Source organism: Cervus canadensis, chromosome 26 (assembly GCF_019320065.1).
Source record: "Cervus canadensis isolate Bull #8, Minnesota chromosome 26, ASM1932006v1, whole genome shotgun sequence".
Classification (NCBI taxonomy): domain Eukaryota; kingdom Metazoa; phylum Chordata; class Mammalia; order Artiodactyla; family Cervidae; genus Cervus; species Cervus canadensis.
This window is the reverse complement of record NC_057411.1, coordinates 44,602,525-44,621,245: the sequence shown is the minus strand read 5'-3', so window position 1 is coordinate 44,621,245 and position 18,721 is coordinate 44,602,525. Positions and strand designations below refer to the sequence as shown.

Sequence of the window (18,721 nt, the reverse complement as noted above, 5' to 3'; positions counted from 1 at the left end):
TTAAAAAAACAGTAAAATGGACAAAGTTTACCTGAGGGAAACATTATAACAGATTGACAGAATCCCTCAACATTTTTTAAAAAAGAAAATCATGAAGGATCATTGGATGAAAAGAGAATTTCCAAAGTTTTTTCTCTCTTTATTTCTTACTCTTTTACCATAACTGCTTTAAAGACAAGGAGAATAAACATAGTAGGATGCTAATTTGTTAAACTGAAACTTCTTCAAAAAGAAAGTGTCCTCTGCTCTTGAACTTCTGGGTGAAATTTAAAAGAACACGTTCTTCAGTCCCTTTAAGCGTTCTCACAAACAGCCAGATTATTTTCTAGATATTCAAGATTTTTGTGAGAATATCCATAAATAGCCTTTTCTATTGTGTGTTTAGGTCGAAAATGCAGGCTCAGAAACAACTGAAGTTCATGGGAAATTTTATAGCAAAGAAGGTAAGTTAATGAATTTCATAGTATAATTTTAATATTAGTTGTAATTGTCATTTGTCTAGTGCCTTTTATGTGGCAGGCCCTGTGCTAATTATAATTACTTGGCAAATTCTTAATCATGTAACTCATATAATCCAGTAAAGTGAACGTTCACAGCATCACATCTGTAGTTGAGGAAACAGACATAGGGAGCAGGCCACTGGCTCCCTCAAGGTCATGTAGCTTATAAATGGTCCCTTGCCTTAAATAACAACTAGAGTTTGGCAGGAACCTCACAAAGGGTTTATCCATTGTGAATACAAAATGTATAGTCCCCTGTGCTTTGTCTCATAGGAGAGGGTCTGTGCTGCGTAGTTAACTGTGTTGCCTTCTGACAAGCAGCCTTCGTGTGGTAGCAGACCAGGGACGTCATGTTTATGTGCTTGTTCCAGGAGTCAGGCCTTATTCCACGCCACCTGTGCAGACGGCCAGCTCCAGAGGGCCAATTCTGGTCTCAGAACAAGCTACAGAGTTGTATTGATTCCCACTGATGTTGTTCATTCCCTGTTTCAGGAATGGGGAAAGCGGTCTTAACCCCCTGTACAGTTATTTTTATTTGTATCGCCCCTTCTGTTAGAGGACGGTTAGCGTGCAAGTGTGACTTGTCCGTGAGCGCCAGAGAGCGCGGCTGTGCATGCCGTGCCGTGTCCCTTGGACACGCGCTCACGCTCTGCTGCTCAGGGGCTGGGGGAGAGGCCGTGAAGTCTGCCGGGTAAGTGCCAGGGAGCCTGTCACTGAGCCCCGCTCACGCATGCTAGAAATGGAAATCATGGAACTTAACCTGACATAGTTGTGTAAGGATCACACCACAATCACGTGTCAAGTCCCTTCCTCTTTTCCTTTCCCATTCTGCACATGTGCCTAAAGTAAGTATTGGAGTGTATACTTAAGGGGGTTGGTTTTTTTTTTTTCTTTTGTATTTCTTACTCAGAGATATCCAATGGTGGAAAAGACAACACAGAAGCCTTAAGATGTCGCGGTGTTGAAGCAAATCCTAAAGAGGTGGGTTTTGGTAGGAAACCCAAGTACTTCCATGTTTTATGAATAGTGCTTTCTCCTGTACACCAGGGCTTTTAGCTCTCTGTATAAATGAGCAATTAAATGTGTTAATAGGTATTAGGAGTTCTCTATATCTGTTACTTGTTTATGCTTTTGTAAGATTAGGTAATTTAGCAGGTTGTAGAATTATTTGGACGTGTCTGTACTGTTTTCTCATATGCTGCCTTTCATCAGCCTTTTAATGGGTCACCAAGAGAGCAGAAAAATGCTGCCAGTTAATTTATGACATGCCATCAATTACAAAACTAGATTGACTTCAAAGGTGGTAAAATGAGGACATTTTTAACATATTTTAGGTTGTTGAAATACATTATGAAATCAGAAATAGATTTGGATATTTTTTATGAGTTTATTATATTCCAGTCTTTAAAAACAAACAAACAAAAAAAAGACTCAAGCTTACGAAATGAGTCTAGTCTGAATCTAGATGACAGAAGTATCATTCTCGATTTTTTAAAAATTTGTCTCAAGGACTAGAAACTAATACAGTGTGCGCCCGTTGAAGCAGAATTGGATCCAGGTTCCCCTGCCTTTACTACAGTCACTCTTAATTCCAGGTTGAAGAGGAAGAAAGGCACATACCTAAAAGAAAAAGGAAGAAGCAGTACCTCTCTTCCGAAGATGAACTGGGTATCTAGAATATACATGTTCCTATTTTAAACATCTCTGAAAATCATATTATTTCCACATCCAAATAGTGGGCCAATAGCAAGAAATTCTTGAGGGTAGTAATCGTTTACAACTCTTGAGTCTCATGTGTTTCCAGACCAGCCTGACTCCTCCAGGGTCTTTTCTGGACTTGATCTAGAAGCTAGATTGTTCCTGGCGAAGACCCAGCCCCTGGAAATCATAAAAACCCAGGTTCCCTCTGTCACCTGGGCCCCAGGTGCCACTGAGTTCCTTATTTTATGTCATAAACAGAGGCCTCACAGAACTAGTGAAGCACTCTAGGAATATGCATGTAATAAGAACACTTCTGTGCTTCATACTGTTGATTTTCTCTCAGTCTGTAACAATGCCAGCCCATAGAACTTGCTCAGAGGTGGAAATGTTCCATATTTGTTTTGTTTACTAGTAGCTACAAGGCACATGACTATTGAGCACTTGAATGTAGTCAGTGTGAATGAAAGGCTGAATTTTTAATTGTATTTGAATTGTATTAATTTAAATTTTAGGAGCCATTGTGGCTAGTGGCTCCGATTTTGGACAGTGCAGAGACTTTTATAGTTTAATACCTGACACAAAATGCAAACTCAGTAAATACATATTAAATAATATGTGAGAAACAGTGGATAGTTACATACTTTACTTTTTTGGTTGGGAACGTATTTTGTAATTATTGAGTTCATACCAAAGCTAGGTACTATCTCCAGTACTTTATACACATTCCCAATAACTATGTGAGTCAGATATTATTGCCATTTTATAAATAAAGACATTAAGATTTTGAGAAATTGTGACTTTTTCTCCACTAAGTAAATCTGATTCCCAAGATCATGGTCTTCATCACTAAGCCAGACCACTTAGATGGTAAGTTGTTCAGGAAGTTAAAAAGTATGTCTAGAAATCCTATGCCCTAAGCCCTCTCCACAGAACCTCCTGTTTTGTTGGAGTCATTTAAGCATTTGTAGATTTTTTATTTTTTGGCTTTGCTAAGACCAAGGCCAGTGCTCAGTACTCATGTCACATGACATTATAAATACATTTAGAATAAGTTTGGCTTCACTGTATCATAAGCCTAAGAAAGAAGTCTCAAACTGTCTTAAAATAGAACTATGCATTTCATTTTTCATTTAGCTTTTATTCCTTTGTGATTCTGTTTAAACTGATTTACAGACGATACCCCAGATGTCCTGGATTCCAAAATAGAAACAGCACAGAGGCAGTGTTCCGGAACTGAGCCACAAAATAGAAAGGTATTTTTTCCACATATTTTAATTTAAGTTTTAGGGGAAGCCTGTTTACATCACTGTGTATATGTATTTTGTGTATTTATTGTAAAAGGTGTATAGTTTTTAGACTCTATCAAAGAAAAATGTTATACTTTATAATCATAAACTGCAAGATTGTATTCCTATGACAGTTTATATATAATCATTGCTTAGGTTTTTGTTCAGTGGTATTCTTGACTTCTTTAGACGTCTAGGTCCTTTGTTCCCAAGTATAATAAGCTTTGTTACAGATATACTTATATCAGAACAGTGAAATACAGTGATACATGCAATTTAAAAATTTTAATACACAGGCCTCTCTTTACCATACCTCCAGCCCCTAAAACATAGCCTGTCCAAGGATGAGGCCTCACTCATTGCCCTTTTCTCCTGTGGTCTTGTTTTCATCTTGTGCCTTGCGGAAGTAACACACAAATATTTATTTCTGTTCTTACTCTGTCTTTTGTTCTAGGCCAGGTTTCTCCTCTTCACAGATACTCTTACGTTCCTGAGACTCAATACTTACTGACTATTCCAGTCTGCCACTATCTTCTCTTTCTCTTTCTTTCCCTAATCTAGTTTTTTCCAGCTTGTACCAAAAGTATTAAGTCAGCTTCCAAAAATATATACAGCTGACTACCAGCCCACAGAAGCCAGTTTATAGTCTCCTTTATCCCCCCAGTAACTGATATACTAAATAAAAAGTAGTAAAAGAATTTTAACAACCGAAGAGGTGAAGTCATATATTGTCATGAATTTCAATTGGTCATGGCCAAGGAAAGAAACAGGTTTTCAAAAGCCCACCCCTTCCCCTGCCCTGTTGAGGACAAAAATCTTGGGACAGTACTTCTTAATTTGGAGCGAGGCAGATTAAAGGGTAGCTTTTAAGTTTTTCTTTAACTTCATGTAGGGCTTCCCTTGTGGCTCAGACGATAAAGGACCCGCCTGCAATGCGGGAGACCTGAGTTCAATCCCTGGGTTGGGAAGATCCCTTGGAGAAGGGAATGGCAACCCACTTCAGTATTCTTGCCTGGAGAATTCCATGGATGGAGGAGCCTGGTGGGCTATAGTCCATGGGGTCGCAAAGAGTCGGACACGACTTGAGCGACTTTCACTTTCCTTTTAACTTCATGTACGATTTTTAATGTTAAATTTAAATGTATTCTGACTTAATTATTTTTATTTAAAAATTCCATATATAAAACAGTCCTCTGATTTTAAATTTAGTTTGTATAATTTTTTGTATACTAATACTATAGTGTAAACAACTGGTTATTTCATGCTCAAAACTTTTTTGCAACTAAGGGCAGATAATATAACCATTGATAGACCATTTCTCTAAATCAGCCCAGTTGGACACCAGAAGTTCTCTTTGGCTCCTTCTTTATCCCTTTCCTCTGGTCCCTCCCCTCCACCAGCAATGAAAAAAATATCTCTTGGAAATTCCTTTAAGTTCTTTCTTTGGAGTTTCTCTTGTAAAGTCCAGGGTCAGCGAAAAAACCAGTTTCTATTTTGCAGGGGGAAAAATAATGGCCTTGTTGCTTTATAACCTTATCTTGTGTTTTTCTGCCTTCAGAATTTGAATCTTTTTGTATAGTCTGCCAAGCAGCAAAAGAGTTACTTTTTTAAAAAAATGTCCAACAAACAGGCTAGGGATTAGTTTTGAAGTAATTATATGGAAATGGGTATAAGAAGGGAGCTTCTTTTCTTGTTCAACTTCTTCATAGGAAGAGAGCTCTGGGGATTTGGAAGAGTTATCTAAAGCAAGTTCTAAGACAGACATCACTGCTTCAAGGGCCATGGAAGAGAAAGGTGAGTAAGACATCTCCTCAGTTAAACTGTTGAGAGAGACTAATCCTTCAAAGCAGTCAGCACCTCTCTCACCAGGCTTCGCCAGCTGAAACTGCGGTTTGCTGGTCTTTCTCCCCTCATATAGCACAGTGTATCGTGCTGAGTGTAACAGGGCTTGGAGATCGCTTTTAATGGAGGTCCTGCTCTGCACGAAGTGGGCTGCTTGTTGGCTTACCAGACTCTGGCTTACAGCTTTAGCGTGTCCGCCCGGCAACGTGGTCTGTGCCTGCGGATGACTTGGGTCACCTTGGTGGGCGTCCTGGCACTGAGGCTGAGTGTGGGCCCGGCGGTCACGAGCTCTGCTCTTTCTGCAGATGAATCCAGCAGCAGTGAAGCTGCTGGTGAAAAGACAGAGCAGAATGACGATGACACCGTAAAATCTCAGGAGGTAAGATGTTTTTCATATTTGTCTGTTCAGGTTTCTTCAAGTACTAAAAACAGTGCATCTGTGTGCTCTTACACAAGGTCGTTCTTAAATGCTTTTGAAGTAGGTCTTTTTTTAGTGCAGCGGACAGCATTTCACACAGAGCACTTTATCAGTGTCATTTTGATGTATTTTGTCCTCTGTGTCTTCATTTTCTCCCAACATTTGTATGAGACCTCCTCCTGTCAGCCCCATGGGGTCAGCCCAGATCTGTACCTCAGTGTCCACGTGCCTTCCTGACCGGGAAGCTTAGCACAGCCAAGCCAGGCTCCAGCTCAGGGCAGAGAACGGGGCAGCCGAGCCCGGGGGTCCCGCGGGACGAAACGGGAGCAGCGGCAGGCTGTGCAGAGCGCCGGCTGCAAGTGCCAGCCGGGACCAGCCTGACGGGGCGAGGTCAGGGACTCCTGAGAGGCCGCAGGAGAGGCAGACCTCCAGTTCTGCCGCTCTAGGCCCCTTGGATTTGCAGAGAACCCAGTGGGACCCAGAGTCGCAGTGACCTGAGATGCAGGCCCATAAATCAAGAGAGACAAGCTGTACCCCAGCCAGATCCTCTAGATAGCCCTCACAAAGTTTGCCTGTCTTGATACAGTTTTTAAGTAGTTCTGTTTGTCTTCGCTGGCCTCCTTTATTTTTTGTAAGGGATGGCATTGATCACAAGTGCCCAGGAGTAAATCCCCACCAAGTGGACGTGCATATTTATTGCAGAAGTAAAAGCTGACACGGAGTACTCCCATTGCCTCTTTACCTCACAGTCCTCAGGGCTCCGGGAATTCATAACGCAGCTGCCGGTGTTCCTCAGCCGAGGGGACTGCGCCGAGAAGGACGAACCACTCAGCCCGAGTCACGTGTTTCTTTAAGAGACAAAGCTGGGATTTGAACCCTCTTGGGAGGGAACTCTAAATTCCATTCTGAGAAAGCAAACTACTTGTGTAATAGATGATAGAACTTTTTTATTCCCTTTTTTTTTTCCCTTTCCCCCTCAGGAAGATCAGCCAGTAATTATTAAAAGGAAAAGAGGAAGACCTCGTAAACACCCTGTAGAAACATCATTAAAAACAAGTAGGTATTTGGTGTGTTTTCAGTTCACACACAAGAAATTTTCAAACTTATTTTCTAAGTGAGAGTTTTATTTCCTGTTTTTCAGAAGATGACTGCAAAACAGATGCTGGCCTTGTCACTGTAAGTAATTGCAAAAGATGAGAACTCTTCAACTGGCTGCTCTTGACCTGAAAGAGTACACTGCAGTATTAGTATTTTCAACTAGCTTTTTTTTTTTTAAGTATTTGTAAAGCTTTGAAGAAACTTTTTAAAATAGAACATCAAATAACCATTCAGATACTATTTTAATTACTAATAACTCCATATAAACATAATTATATTCATTGTAATTTAGTCTGACTCTATCCTCACCTGTCAGATCGGCTGTATAAAAATTATCTAGGGACTTATCTTCTTGTCATCCTTGATTAAAACATAGAAAATAGCTGTTTTATATGATTTTTAGATAACAGCTTCTTTATGGAACCCTCCTAAAGTGTCTGTTTTACTACTTTCAATGGGGTTCCTTTTTTATTAGAATGGACACTAATTTCAGTGCAGGAAAGTCTGTAGTAATACTTGATTTTTTTTTACCGTTCTTTATCTTTGACCCTGAAGTGTGTACCCAACAAAATCATTGCACCAAGACTTCATTGCATGACTTTCAGTGAGAGCATTATTAAGAGAACAGACCTATCTCCATTGACTTGCTCCCAGACTCTGTGACACAGGGCCAGTTACATGACCCTCTCCAGACTCCCATTTCCTTGGATATGAAGAAATCATTATCTCACTGGAATTCTTAAAAGACAACTAAACCAAAGAGCCACATGTAAAAGTGTGAGTGCCTGTACCAGCACACACATGGTTTGCCAGGCTGGGGGATGTGAACAGCAGGCCTCTGTCACCTCCAGTGCTCACAGCAGCGGGAGCATGACTGGGGAAGAGGTGTGTGGCAGCCCTAATCCTCGTGGAAAGACCCGTGCATTCAGATTCGTAGCCATCCATATTTGCTGGGTGTATTTAATCCACTGCAGGAAGTAAGTTAGATATTCTGCCTGCATAATAAACAGAGGTCCTCACCCTTCTTCACATTGTTGATTGACTTCCTATGTGATGATGACACACCAGTGACTTCACTTTTTTTTCCTTGTTTAAACTTAGGTAGAACAATCTCCACCTGGCGGCAAGCTGAAAGTCATGCACACAGGTGTGTACCTGAAAGCATTGCTCTGTGTGTGGTCTAAGGAAGGGGGGCGGGCCAGGGGAAACCACAGGTTGGGGCGGTTTAGGATGTCCTTGCTTCTCAATGAAGTGAGTGGCTTCCTTGGTAAAAGCAGCTGCCCTTGTAGCCATGAGAGATTCTAGTTGCTGGTTTTTCCTGTGATCTGAGTCATTCTTGTCTTTGTCAGTCCAGGAAGCCTCAGAGAGGAGGGTGGCGGGACGGCCACGTCCAGACCCTACTTTCCTGGACTTGTTTAAGGGAAAAACAGATGAACCTGGGGACTGAGAACTTTTATCAGGAAGATAAGAATTCAGCCCAAGAGCCTGTTGTTTTCAGCAGAAGAATTTTGAAAGCAGCTGGTACTGCTTACAGAGCTAGGATGCAAGAGATAAAATTGTTTCAATGAGGTATTTTTGTCCTCATTCCAAGGAGAAAAAAATGTTCTAAAATGTTGATAATGATTAGTTCTGTGCTGTGCTTAGTCGCTCAGTCGTGTCTGACTGTTTGTGACCCCGTGGACTGTAGCCCGCAAGGCTCCTCTGTCCATGGGATTCTCCAGGCAGGAATACTGGAGTGGGTTGCCATGCCCTCCTCTAGGGGATCTTCCCAACCCAGGGATTGAACCCAGGTCTCACACATTACAGGCAGATTACCATCTGAGCCACCTTGGTGAGATAATAGGAAGATTTCATGTTTTCACTAGTGCCTGCATTTTCCAGAATTTTTACCATGTGTATATTTAATTTCATGGTTTAAATTTTTCTTTTTACATAAAAGCAAAAAGAGCCATTGGTGGGCTTTTAAATGTTGATTAGGCAAAAAAAAAAAAAAGAATATGACAGCTATTTTGGCTCAAATAAATAGCATGGTAATATCAAGAAATATATATTCTGATCAGCAAGATAAAAGCAAATGTATAATTTGATAATTTTTCCACATTTAACTATGTGTGGGATCTTATGATCATACTTTACTTTTTCTTATCTCTTTGAAAGTTAATGTTTTATTTTTAACAAAAAAAAGAATGTTTTGTTTTTAACATTGTTTTATCCATAATTGTATGTTTTAAATCCACACAACAAGAAATCTCCATAACTCAAATGCCCTATTTTAAGGCTACATGACTCTATTTTAAGCTACATGATTATGTTTTAATGCTGTTGTTCAGCAGTAGTTTTCTGAATCTGAGTAACAATGACCAGTTTAAGAATGGATTCTTTGTGGGCCTTTTTCTTGGTTTTTAACTCTGGTATCTACGTTAGTATAGTAAACTTTCAGAAAGGGCAGCTACACAGTCTTCATTACGGATAAGTTCACCTCTGGGTTGTTGAGTTGTCTAATCAACATGTTCATAATTTTGGCTTCTAACAGTGCACTGAAGTAAATTTCACTTTTCTTACCAAGATACAATCTCAGAAAATGGTAACGTCTACAGGAAACAAATAAAGAATAGGTATACACAACCTAAAATAGACTCATCCAATATAGTTTTCTAGATCCCATCATGGAAGTATGTGCGTCCTAAGAACCCAGTTCCCACCCCGCGTACTGGTTACGGAACTCTGAACAGCGCCCTTGACCGAGCTGCTCAAGCCTCTGTCCCTCCCTGTCAGGTGGCGCTTGTACTGCTCGTTCTTGTTCAGTCCCCGAGTCCTGTCTGGCTCTGTAACCCACGTGCTGCAGCGCTCCAGCTTCCCTGTCCTTCACTACCTGCCAGAGGTGGTTCAGGCTCATGTCCATTGGGTCAGTGATGCCACCCAACCGTCTCATCCTCTGCGGTCCCCTTCTCCTCATCCCCTCAGTCTTTCCCAGCATCAGGGTCTTTTTCATAGAGTCAGCTCTTCGCATCAGGTGGCCAAAGTATTGGAGTTTCAGCCTCAGCATCAGTCCTTCTAATGAATATTCAGGACTGATCTCCTTTAGGATGGACTGGTTGGATCTCCTTGCAGTCCAAGGGACTCTCAAGAGTCTTCTCCAACACCACAGTTCAAAAGCATCAATTCTTCGGCACCCAGCCTTCTTAATGGTCCAACTTACATCTGTACATGACCCTGGAAAAACTATTTGGAGAGCTATGTTACGATTTGAGTGAAGTCTGTAATCCTGAACTGCAGTTCCTGCTGCTTCTCTGGGGCTCCCTAGATACCCGTTTGCTCCTCCCTTTCCAAGTTCAGATATTTGAGCTGAAAGAGAAAGACCATGAAGGCGTTCTAACCAAACTCCTTCTCACTGATAAAAAATCAAGGCTCGAGGAATTTAAGTAGTTGGCCTGGATCACATAGCTTATTCATGCCAGGTCTGAGAGGCAAACTTTCGTGTCCTGACTTTCATTCTGATGTGTTCTCTGCTTAGGTATTCCATCTCAATCTTTGTTTGGCTGATACGAAAAAAACAATGATGAATTGTGTAATGGTACCTTAATTAACACTAATTAGGTACATTCACAGACAACAAACTGTTAAAATTTAATTTGACAGTAATAAAATATTAATGTAGAAATCTTTCTTTTCTTAAAGATGAAGCCAATAAAGAAACACCTAACCTTCAAGAACGAAGTGGAAGCAATGTAAGTGTTAATTTTCTGATCAAGACATGTCCTTTAGAAATAAAACTTAGTAAATGCTCAAGTGACCACCCTTTTCACTTTAACTTTATTTCTTCTAGGATGATAGTGAAGAAAAATCTGTGGCAAGTCTGCGTCGGAGAGGAAGAAAGCCCAAGCGTTCGCTCACTCTGTCAGATGATGCTGGTATGTTCCTGGCAGGTTCTTACCATGTCAGAGTCACCTTTTTAAGACTTTTTCTTTGGATGAGGAAAAATCCAGTGGGGTCCAGCTAGTATTAATGCTACATAAATATGTGTGAAATGACTGTAATCCTGTGTCAGAAATGGCACATTCCAGATGCTTTTCTGAGCACATGTGAATTTTTCGCAAATGCTGGCTGTGAACTGCCTAAGTAAACTATCCCAAATGTGTTTGAGATTAAGTTAAACAGTTGTGAATTGCAAGTGCTGAAACAAAAAGGAAGTGGAAAACCACTTCTTCTGCCTCCAAGTCCCTAATATCCTTTGTTCTAAACTCTGTGACTCTGTCCTCTGGAAGTGTCTTTGGGAATTGTACAGTCCAGATGTTACCCTTCTGTCTGAACAGAATCCTCAGAGCCAGAGCGCAAACGTCAGAAATCAGTTTCTGAAGCGACTGAGGACAAGAAAGACCAGGAGTCTGAGGAGGAGGAGGAGGAGGAGGAAGACGAGGAGCCATCCGGAGCCACCACAAGATCCAGCACCAGATCAGAGGCTCAGAGGTAACGGGGCCACGGGGGCTTCCAGAACCTTCCCCCAGCTCTCCGTCGGACCACATCGAGGGCTCCATGGGTGCTCTCCTCTTTGCCTCACTCGTGCCACAGAGAGCGAGCATGTGCTCCAAGCCCTCTGACATCTCAGTTCCCCCGGGAAAGCCCGTTCTCCCTCTTAAACCATTTTCCAGGAGCCCTTTAGAATCGTTGCCAGGCTTTGAAGCCTGTTTGGTGGAACCTGTTCGGTTCCTGTATGAGTATTTATCAGGTACGATTAGATCTCAGAGACTGTGCTGAGCAGTTGGTGGAAACCGGACGTGTACAGTGTGATCCATGTGCGCGGCCTGCTTAGCTGCGTGAGGGAGAAGGCTCGGACCGTCCCCGTCGTCAGGGGCCCCTCCCAGCGCCGTATCACAGGGCCGTCCCAAGAGACCACCCGAGTGCCCCCATTCTCCACTCACAGCTGGGACGTCCTACGTTTCCCACGGGGCGTGCTCCCAAGCCCTCACGTGGCCAGAAGCCTCTGGAGAAAAGAGGGCCGGGGCTCTCGTGAGTCTGGGGAATGCCCGTGAGTTCCCTCTCCTTCTGAGCCACAGTGTCCACTGTAATGCACTTGCCGTGGTCCTGGGGAGGGAAACCTGTCCAACTTTGTCAGTTTTACTTTGCCCAGCCCCCCACCCTGTGTCATTATACCTGATGGCATCGACCGATACTCCTCTCCCACAGCACATTTTGAGAAATGTTGCATCACTTTACAGTTTTATAACTTCTGAAGCATAAATATTTTCCATTTTTAATGTGATTCACAAGCTGTTAATCTTAGTACCATCTTCTATAATTTCATTATCCAAGATTAGAAAGTTGAGGAATATTGATTTCAAGAATATCACTTATTAACATCTGCCACTGTAGTTCTGATGTGTCTTTGTAAAGACTTAAAATCAGCCTATTTCTAGTTCCTCTAAACTTGTAAATCATTAGCTCTGTGCCCTGATTTAGTGCCCTGGTCAGATTTTTAGAGCCAAAAGACGTTAGGAGCTCACAGGGCTAAAGGAAAGGTTCTCCAGGCGGGGATAACCAGCTCGGATAACTAGAAATCACAGACCCAAGATACCTGCTGACCGAGAAGTGCCCCTCACGGTGCACCGAGGGTGGGGCGCGTCCAGCACAGACGCCCCAGCACCACCGCGCCCTCTTGTGCGTCACGGGGAGTCACCCAGTGGAGTGGGGCCTGACGCAGGACGCGCCGCGGGCCGCCGAGGCACCTTCAAGTGAGCGTCTGCAGTAGCTGAGACGTGTGCCTTTTCAAATCCATTCTTCAGAAGTAAATTGTATTTAGCTTACAGTTCTGTAATCACCTGGATTATCGATGCTTCTCCTCGATGCACTGCAGGAGCCTGTGGTCTGCATGTGGGTTTTTTTCACTTTAGATTCCTTGGTGTTGGTGGTTTGGTTCTCGGGCAGTGGCGCCTGTATCATCTCCCAGGTTCTCAGGGTTGCGTGGGGTCTTGGTGGGTCCGCACTTACTGCTGGCCTGTCAGGGTTTCGATTATGGTGCCCCGGCCGTTTTGGAAGGGTCTTTCTGCTTCTGCGTGTTACCTCGGGTGGGAAAGATTTTCTTCCGTAGCGTCTGCTCTCAGAGCCTCCTGTACAACTTTGGCCCGACACCAGAGGACAGCTTCCAGGTCTTCTCCTCTCGCATTGGGCCCCCTCGTCATCCTGTTTGTTCTCGTCAGTTTATCTAGTGACTCTTCTGTTTAAGAAGCAACTGTTGATGCCAAGTATGCGCTGACGGATCCAGAAGAGGACTGTCCGCCTTGTTTCCTAGAGACCGAGCCCAGTCTGCATGCGGCCTGCTGGGCTCCCGCAGCCTGGTCTGCGCGCCAGCTCAGCGCATCCCCCGTCCCCGCGAGGCACTCCTTCTCGCACCTGCTGCTTGTGCGGGCCACACTGCTTAGACCCGGTTACCGGGCCTTCGCGCTGTGCTTTCATCCATCTTGGCCCACATTCTGCTCTGGTGGGCACTTGGGGATCTTACTTCACCAGCCAGCATATTTTCTGTTTGTCACAAGTTCATCTTTCTCTAAATCCCCCACTCCGTGAAAGCAAAGCCGGAGTCAGGGAAGCAGAGTTAGTCTTGGGTGACACGAAGCTCTGCTCATCAGCCAAGACCCGGAGAACCAGGCATTTTCCTACTTTTCGTCCCATCCTCTGCCCTGTCCGCAAGGATCCTTGCCCTTTCTAGTCTCGGGGGCTGGAGCGTTCAGTGCTGCCATCGCCCGGGGCTTCTGTCATCTGTTTCAGAAAGCAGCATGGAGCACTGTCTACACGCGCAGCGTCCAAACCTGGGAGCCCAGGAATGGTTTCTACTAGATGTCACCAAAGATTAGCAAAAGGAAAAGTATCAACCAGTGAAGGCGTTAGTAAATTTTCCCCCATCAGGAAGGAGAGTCCCTGCTGACACTTCAAGGCATTTTTACCCCGAGACTTTTTGTGGCGCCCTGAGACTCTCTCCCTCAGTTTCTGTACGAGTCTTGTCTTGCCACACAGCCGTCTTTGGGGGTCCTCAGCTTCCCAAGTGGAAACCTACTGTAGACAGAGCGGGCAGGACTCCCAGAGGGAGTCTCGGTGACCTCGCCAGGCCTCCCTGCCTCCCAGCGCTCCTGCTGGCTTTACCCTGGGCTCCGTACCGTCAGCTCCTGCCCCCCAGGACCAAAGACACGGCTTGGCTCTCCCCAGGTGCGCCCGGCTCTGCGTGCTGGGTTACAGCAGTGCAGCCTGGTCGCGCGGAGCCCAGAGTCGGGTCTCTTTTGCGCAGAGCCCTGGAGAGGCGATGGGGTAGCAGGAGGGCCCCCGCCGGAGGCACAGCCGTGGGCCCGCGGGCACCTTCATGCTGCCCGAGTCACCTCCCCGCGTCCCGTAGGTTGTGCCAATTCTTCCCTGAGGAGCACCCTCGCCACCAGCCCCCCCTCACCAGGTCCTTCCGTCCTGCACACACACCGCCTGCCTGCTTCCGCCCGTCCGCGTCCCCGTCCTCTGCCTTCCGGCCCAGTCTGCGCGGTGGGCAGAGGCACGTGCTGTTGCTTTGGGGGTGTTCGTTTTGTCTTCCTCCCTGGTCTATAAGCTTCTTCCTTGAGGTCAGGGACTTGACTTACCTTCTGTACATGATAGCATCAAAAAATAAGACTTCCCAGTATACAAAGGCTGTTTAGGTGTCTCCAATCACATTAGGTCTTCACAGCATACGTGTGTGTGTGTGCACGCACGCACTGTTATTTCCCCATGACAGAAAGGGAAGCAAACTGGAGTGCCAGGCACCTTTCACATGGATTCTTTCCTCTTATTCCTCAGTAGGTAAGACACAGTATTTATCCTTATTGTGTATTTGAGGAGAAGAATCACAAAGGTCTGGTTCGTTATTTCTCAAACTCAAATGTGCAGGCCAGTCACAGAGGCTCTTGCTGAGACGCAGGCTCCGGTTCTGTAGTGTTGGGGCAAGACCTGAGTCCGCATTGCTGACGAGCTCCCGGGTGCTGCCAGGGCCGCTGGCACAGGCCGCCCTCTGGGCGGGAAGAAAGGGCCTCCCTGGCCAGGCTCACGCCCCGGGCAGAAGCGCCTGCACCCAGCTTCTGTCCTCCGCTGCGTGGCGGCAGCACTGTGCTGCCGCACCCCCACTCCTGGGTAAACAGCCGGTCACTCTGGCTGATGGCTCTCCCTGGACACGGCTTGAAACGGGATATTGACAAGCAACTGCCTTTTAGCCATTCTCAACACATGCATAGATAATACTGTGTTAAAACTGCATCGTATACAACAATATCTGACTCAGCTTTATCTGACTCAGCTTGAGCGTATTTACCTCTGCTGTCAAAGGAACAGTGAGCAGACAGGTCTTCACATCAGTGAAGTCCCATTTCTCCAGTTCCTGTCATTTTAGTTATCCAAGTGTCTTTATTCTTTGGTATAACATTTATTGCTTGTGTACACAGATCGGGCTTTGTACTAGGCCCCAGAGAGAGGAAAATGAATAACCTCCACAGCTGCCCTGGAGAAACATCCTGTCTTAACTAGGGGGACCGTGTGTAGCTGGTTTTCAAACTCTCTTGACAGCAGGCGGCTCACAGGAAAAATTTCTTTTGCAATACTGCCTCTGTCACTGAAACAAAATTTTCATGCCCAAACTGAATAGACGTGACATCAATGGTATTTTCTATTGTGTCCCATTAATACGTTGTTTTAAAATAATGGCTGTAACCTGCCATTTGAAAAACCCCAGTGGACAAACGAACAACCAGAAGGGCAGTGGTGGAGTCACAAAGTGCTGTCTGCGGGCTTTCCGAAGGGCAGGTTGCTCTGTGATGAGAAGGAGTTCCCCAGAAGGAGCTGTTTTTGAACTGAGGCTCCAGAGTGCAGTTTGCCAGATCGGAGGTGTGGGTTATTTTTAGAAATTGCGTGCGTGCTCAGTTGCTTCTGTCCTGTCCGACTCTGCGACCCCATGGACTGTAGCCCGCCAGGCCCCGCTGTCCATGGGATTCTCCAGGCAGGAATACTGGAGTGGGTTGCCATGCCCTCCTCCAGGGGATCTTCCCCACCCAGCGATCGAACCTGTGTCTCCTGCACTGCAGGCAGATTCTTCACTGCTGAGTCACGGGGAAGCCAAAAAATATTAGGTGCCAAAGGAGACAGTGTGAAAACACACTGCGAGTTTGGAAACCAGGCTGCTTTGTCGGGACTGCAGTGCGGGCGGGTGTCGCGGGCAGGTGGTAAGGGGCTCTGTGTGCCGCGGACGATTCTGTGCTGAAGGCGTCAGAGAGCCTGAGGACGGAGATAAACAAGATGGTGACGTGGACGCGATTAACTTGACATTTCCGACAAGTCATTCTGCGGGCAGGACGGAGAGCAGGGCTGGGCTGGGCTGCTGGCGGGGAGACTGGATGGAGAGCTCTTCTCGAGTTCCAGCGTCATCTCCAAGACTGCCAGCTCTCCTCTGGGAGCATCCTGTGAGCACAGGTGTGCGTGTGCTCAGATCATGCCATCCTGCTGTGTTAACAGTTGTTTCAACGCGGGACCAGCTGTTGATGTCTCTACTGTATAGATAACCAGAACTAGGAGCTAGAGAAGAAAGTGGACTTGACCAAGGTCAACACCCACCCAGAACCTCGGCTGGGGCTTCCTACTCCTCCTCATGGCCTGTTAGGAACGAGGCTGTCGGTAGACAGCCAGTCAGCACAGGCTCTTCCAGGGTCCCCTTTTCCCGTGTAGCCCTTATCCAGCTTTCCTCTTCTTGGCTCTCAAGTTCAAAAACCTTCCAGTGTTTGAAGGACTCCCAAATTATTTGAAGCAGGTCCTATTCGTCAAGTCCTAACCACAGCCTTGACCTCTGTTTCCTGCAGATCAAAGGCACAGCTCTCCCCTTCTGCCAAGCGCAAGAGAGAAGCCAGCCCCCCCGGGGCGCGCACCAGAGGCCAGCAGAGGGTGGAGGAGGCCCCGGTGAAGAAGGCGAAGCGGTAATGGGACCGCGGCCACCCCGGCCGGTCCGCAGGGGCCACGGGGCCACGAGCTGCAGCGTTTAACCGGGGGAAGGCTGTGCATGTGCGCCAAGTACCTAGGTGCAAGCTTTTTCTTGTTACGTTCTAAACAGCTTTATAAACTATTGTTCATAGAGGTATTATGTACATTAATTTCAGGTAAAGGAAAATAAGTTTACTTTGTATCTGAACTCAAAACAAAGTAGTTGTATATTTTAACATTCGAAATTGGGATTTCCCGATGTGACACGTCACTCATGCAAACCCTTCCAGCCCATCAGACACCAGGCTGCCCACTGGTAATCTGTGTACAGTATATAAACATGTAAAAATAGGTTGTATTTTACTCTATGTATGATGCTAATCAATGAACACTTTATTTATTTTACAGAGAAAACTTATCTGTGAACTTTACTATATATCTGTTTATTTTATTTTATTATTATTGTTTTTTTTTTAAATAAAAAAGGGGGTTTTAAATGCTATGCAGTCATCAGTAGAGATGTTTTAGGACTCTGCCTCCCCCGTAACTATCTGAATCTCATCTGGCAGGAAATGCAGACGCTTCTCGCATGTATCCGGGTAAAGTAGGTTAGCTCAAGAAAGGGTCTCCATTGCGTTTCCTTTCACAGTCGTGACTGCTTTTTAACAGTGTAACTCGTTTGTAGGTGATGCTCGCATCTGTGACTTTACTACCAGCCCCTCCGGCGTCGGGGGTTTTGGGTCCGTCACCTGCAGCAGAAACCCCTCTGTCGGTACCCATGTCTCTCTGTGCTGCCCCATATTCTTCCCACAGTGTCCTTTTCAGCGAAGAGAAATGCATTGAAGATTAGGTCACTCCTGTCTGTCGAGCTTCAGGATTATATGTTGTTTTATACACAATTATTTCAAGATAGAACCTGGCTTTATTGCCAGATTCTTTTTTAAACATGTTTTAACTCCCATATGAGCAAACTGTCCAACTTAAGTTTTTCATAAAATTAAACTTTTCTTAAGATCAAATTTGTCTCTAGCAATGATGTGATGAGTTGCCAAATAATTGAGATTATTTTAAAATGTTTTGTTCATATTCTTGTTTTATAATTAAAATTTACATTCAGTGTGTGTGAATTTTTTTTTTTGGACTCTTAATGTAAGGTGGATATTTCTGTCATTTTACATTGTTTCTTACTGAGATTTTATATATAAATTATAAAATGTTTCCCAAAACTTGAGTGTTAAGAGTTTTTTTTTTCCCCTATTTTAAAATGTCTCCCTGTGAAAGCTGTTTCATCTCTTTAAATAATTGGTCTTAGATATACTGTTCCACTTTCACATTCAGACTTGAGTTGGCAATGGCCTCTCTCAGTAGAACTGAATGTTATATCTGGAAGGGGCTTCGGAGACAAGAACATGATTTGTTTGAATTTAACCAAAGCTCAGAATTCTAAAGTGGTCTGTCTTAAAGTTAGTTAAGGGTAAGAAGCCAGACCAGGTTGCAAGACTCTATACTCCTAGGTGAACCGTCTTTTCACTCGATGGTTCTGGGTTGGTTCACCAGAGTTGCTTATCCACGGTGTTCTCCACGAGTTACTGAGTTTAGTCCCGCCCGCCCTGGGCACAGCCTTGACTGAGCAGCGTAGCTGGGGTGTAAGGGGGTGCAGGTCCCTTAACACAGCTGAAGGAAGCCTCAGCACTGCATAAGGACTTGTCTGCTGGAGAACTCAGCTGGGCCACTTCAGCTCCAGCAGTTCCGACAGCCACGTAGGGGGAGCGAGTACCCTGAGGGGCAAGAGAGATACACGCAAGTGGTTCTCGGCATCATGATGTTTGGCAACACTGGTCCGCGTTTGTAGAAGGGAAGAGGTCTGAAGTGCCGAGTGTTCTGCAAGACACAGGACAGCCCCCGAC

The 18,721-nt window shown here is 44.9% G+C and overlaps 1 protein-coding gene across 1 annotated transcript in view; it reads left to right on the top strand.

Moving 5' to 3' along the window:
• BOD1L1 (biorientation of chromosomes in cell division 1 like 1) overlaps positions 1-18,040 on the top strand; it is a 51,456-nt gene extending 33,416 nt beyond the window's left edge. Inside the window, exons 14-26 of the mRNA XM_043447751.1 lie at positions 386-443; positions 1,411-1,481; positions 2,096-2,168; positions 3,375-3,454; positions 5,197-5,281; positions 5,635-5,708; positions 6,728-6,803; positions 6,889-6,923; positions 7,947-7,992; positions 10,524-10,573; positions 10,672-10,756; positions 11,159-11,312; positions 16,697-18,040. Of these exons, the coding sequence (XP_043303686.1) occupies positions 386-443; positions 1,411-1,481; positions 2,096-2,168; positions 3,375-3,454; positions 5,197-5,281; positions 5,635-5,708; positions 6,728-6,803; positions 6,889-6,923; positions 7,947-7,992; positions 10,524-10,573; positions 10,672-10,756; positions 11,159-11,312; positions 16,697-16,814 (1,005 nt within the window). The 3' untranslated portion in view covers positions 16,815-18,040. The remainder of the gene's footprint in view (positions 1-385; positions 444-1,410; positions 1,482-2,095; positions 2,169-3,374; positions 3,455-5,196; positions 5,282-5,634; positions 5,709-6,727; positions 6,804-6,888; positions 6,924-7,946; positions 7,993-10,523; positions 10,574-10,671; positions 10,757-11,158; positions 11,313-16,696) is intronic.
• Positions 18,041-18,721: the final 681 nt, after the last annotated feature.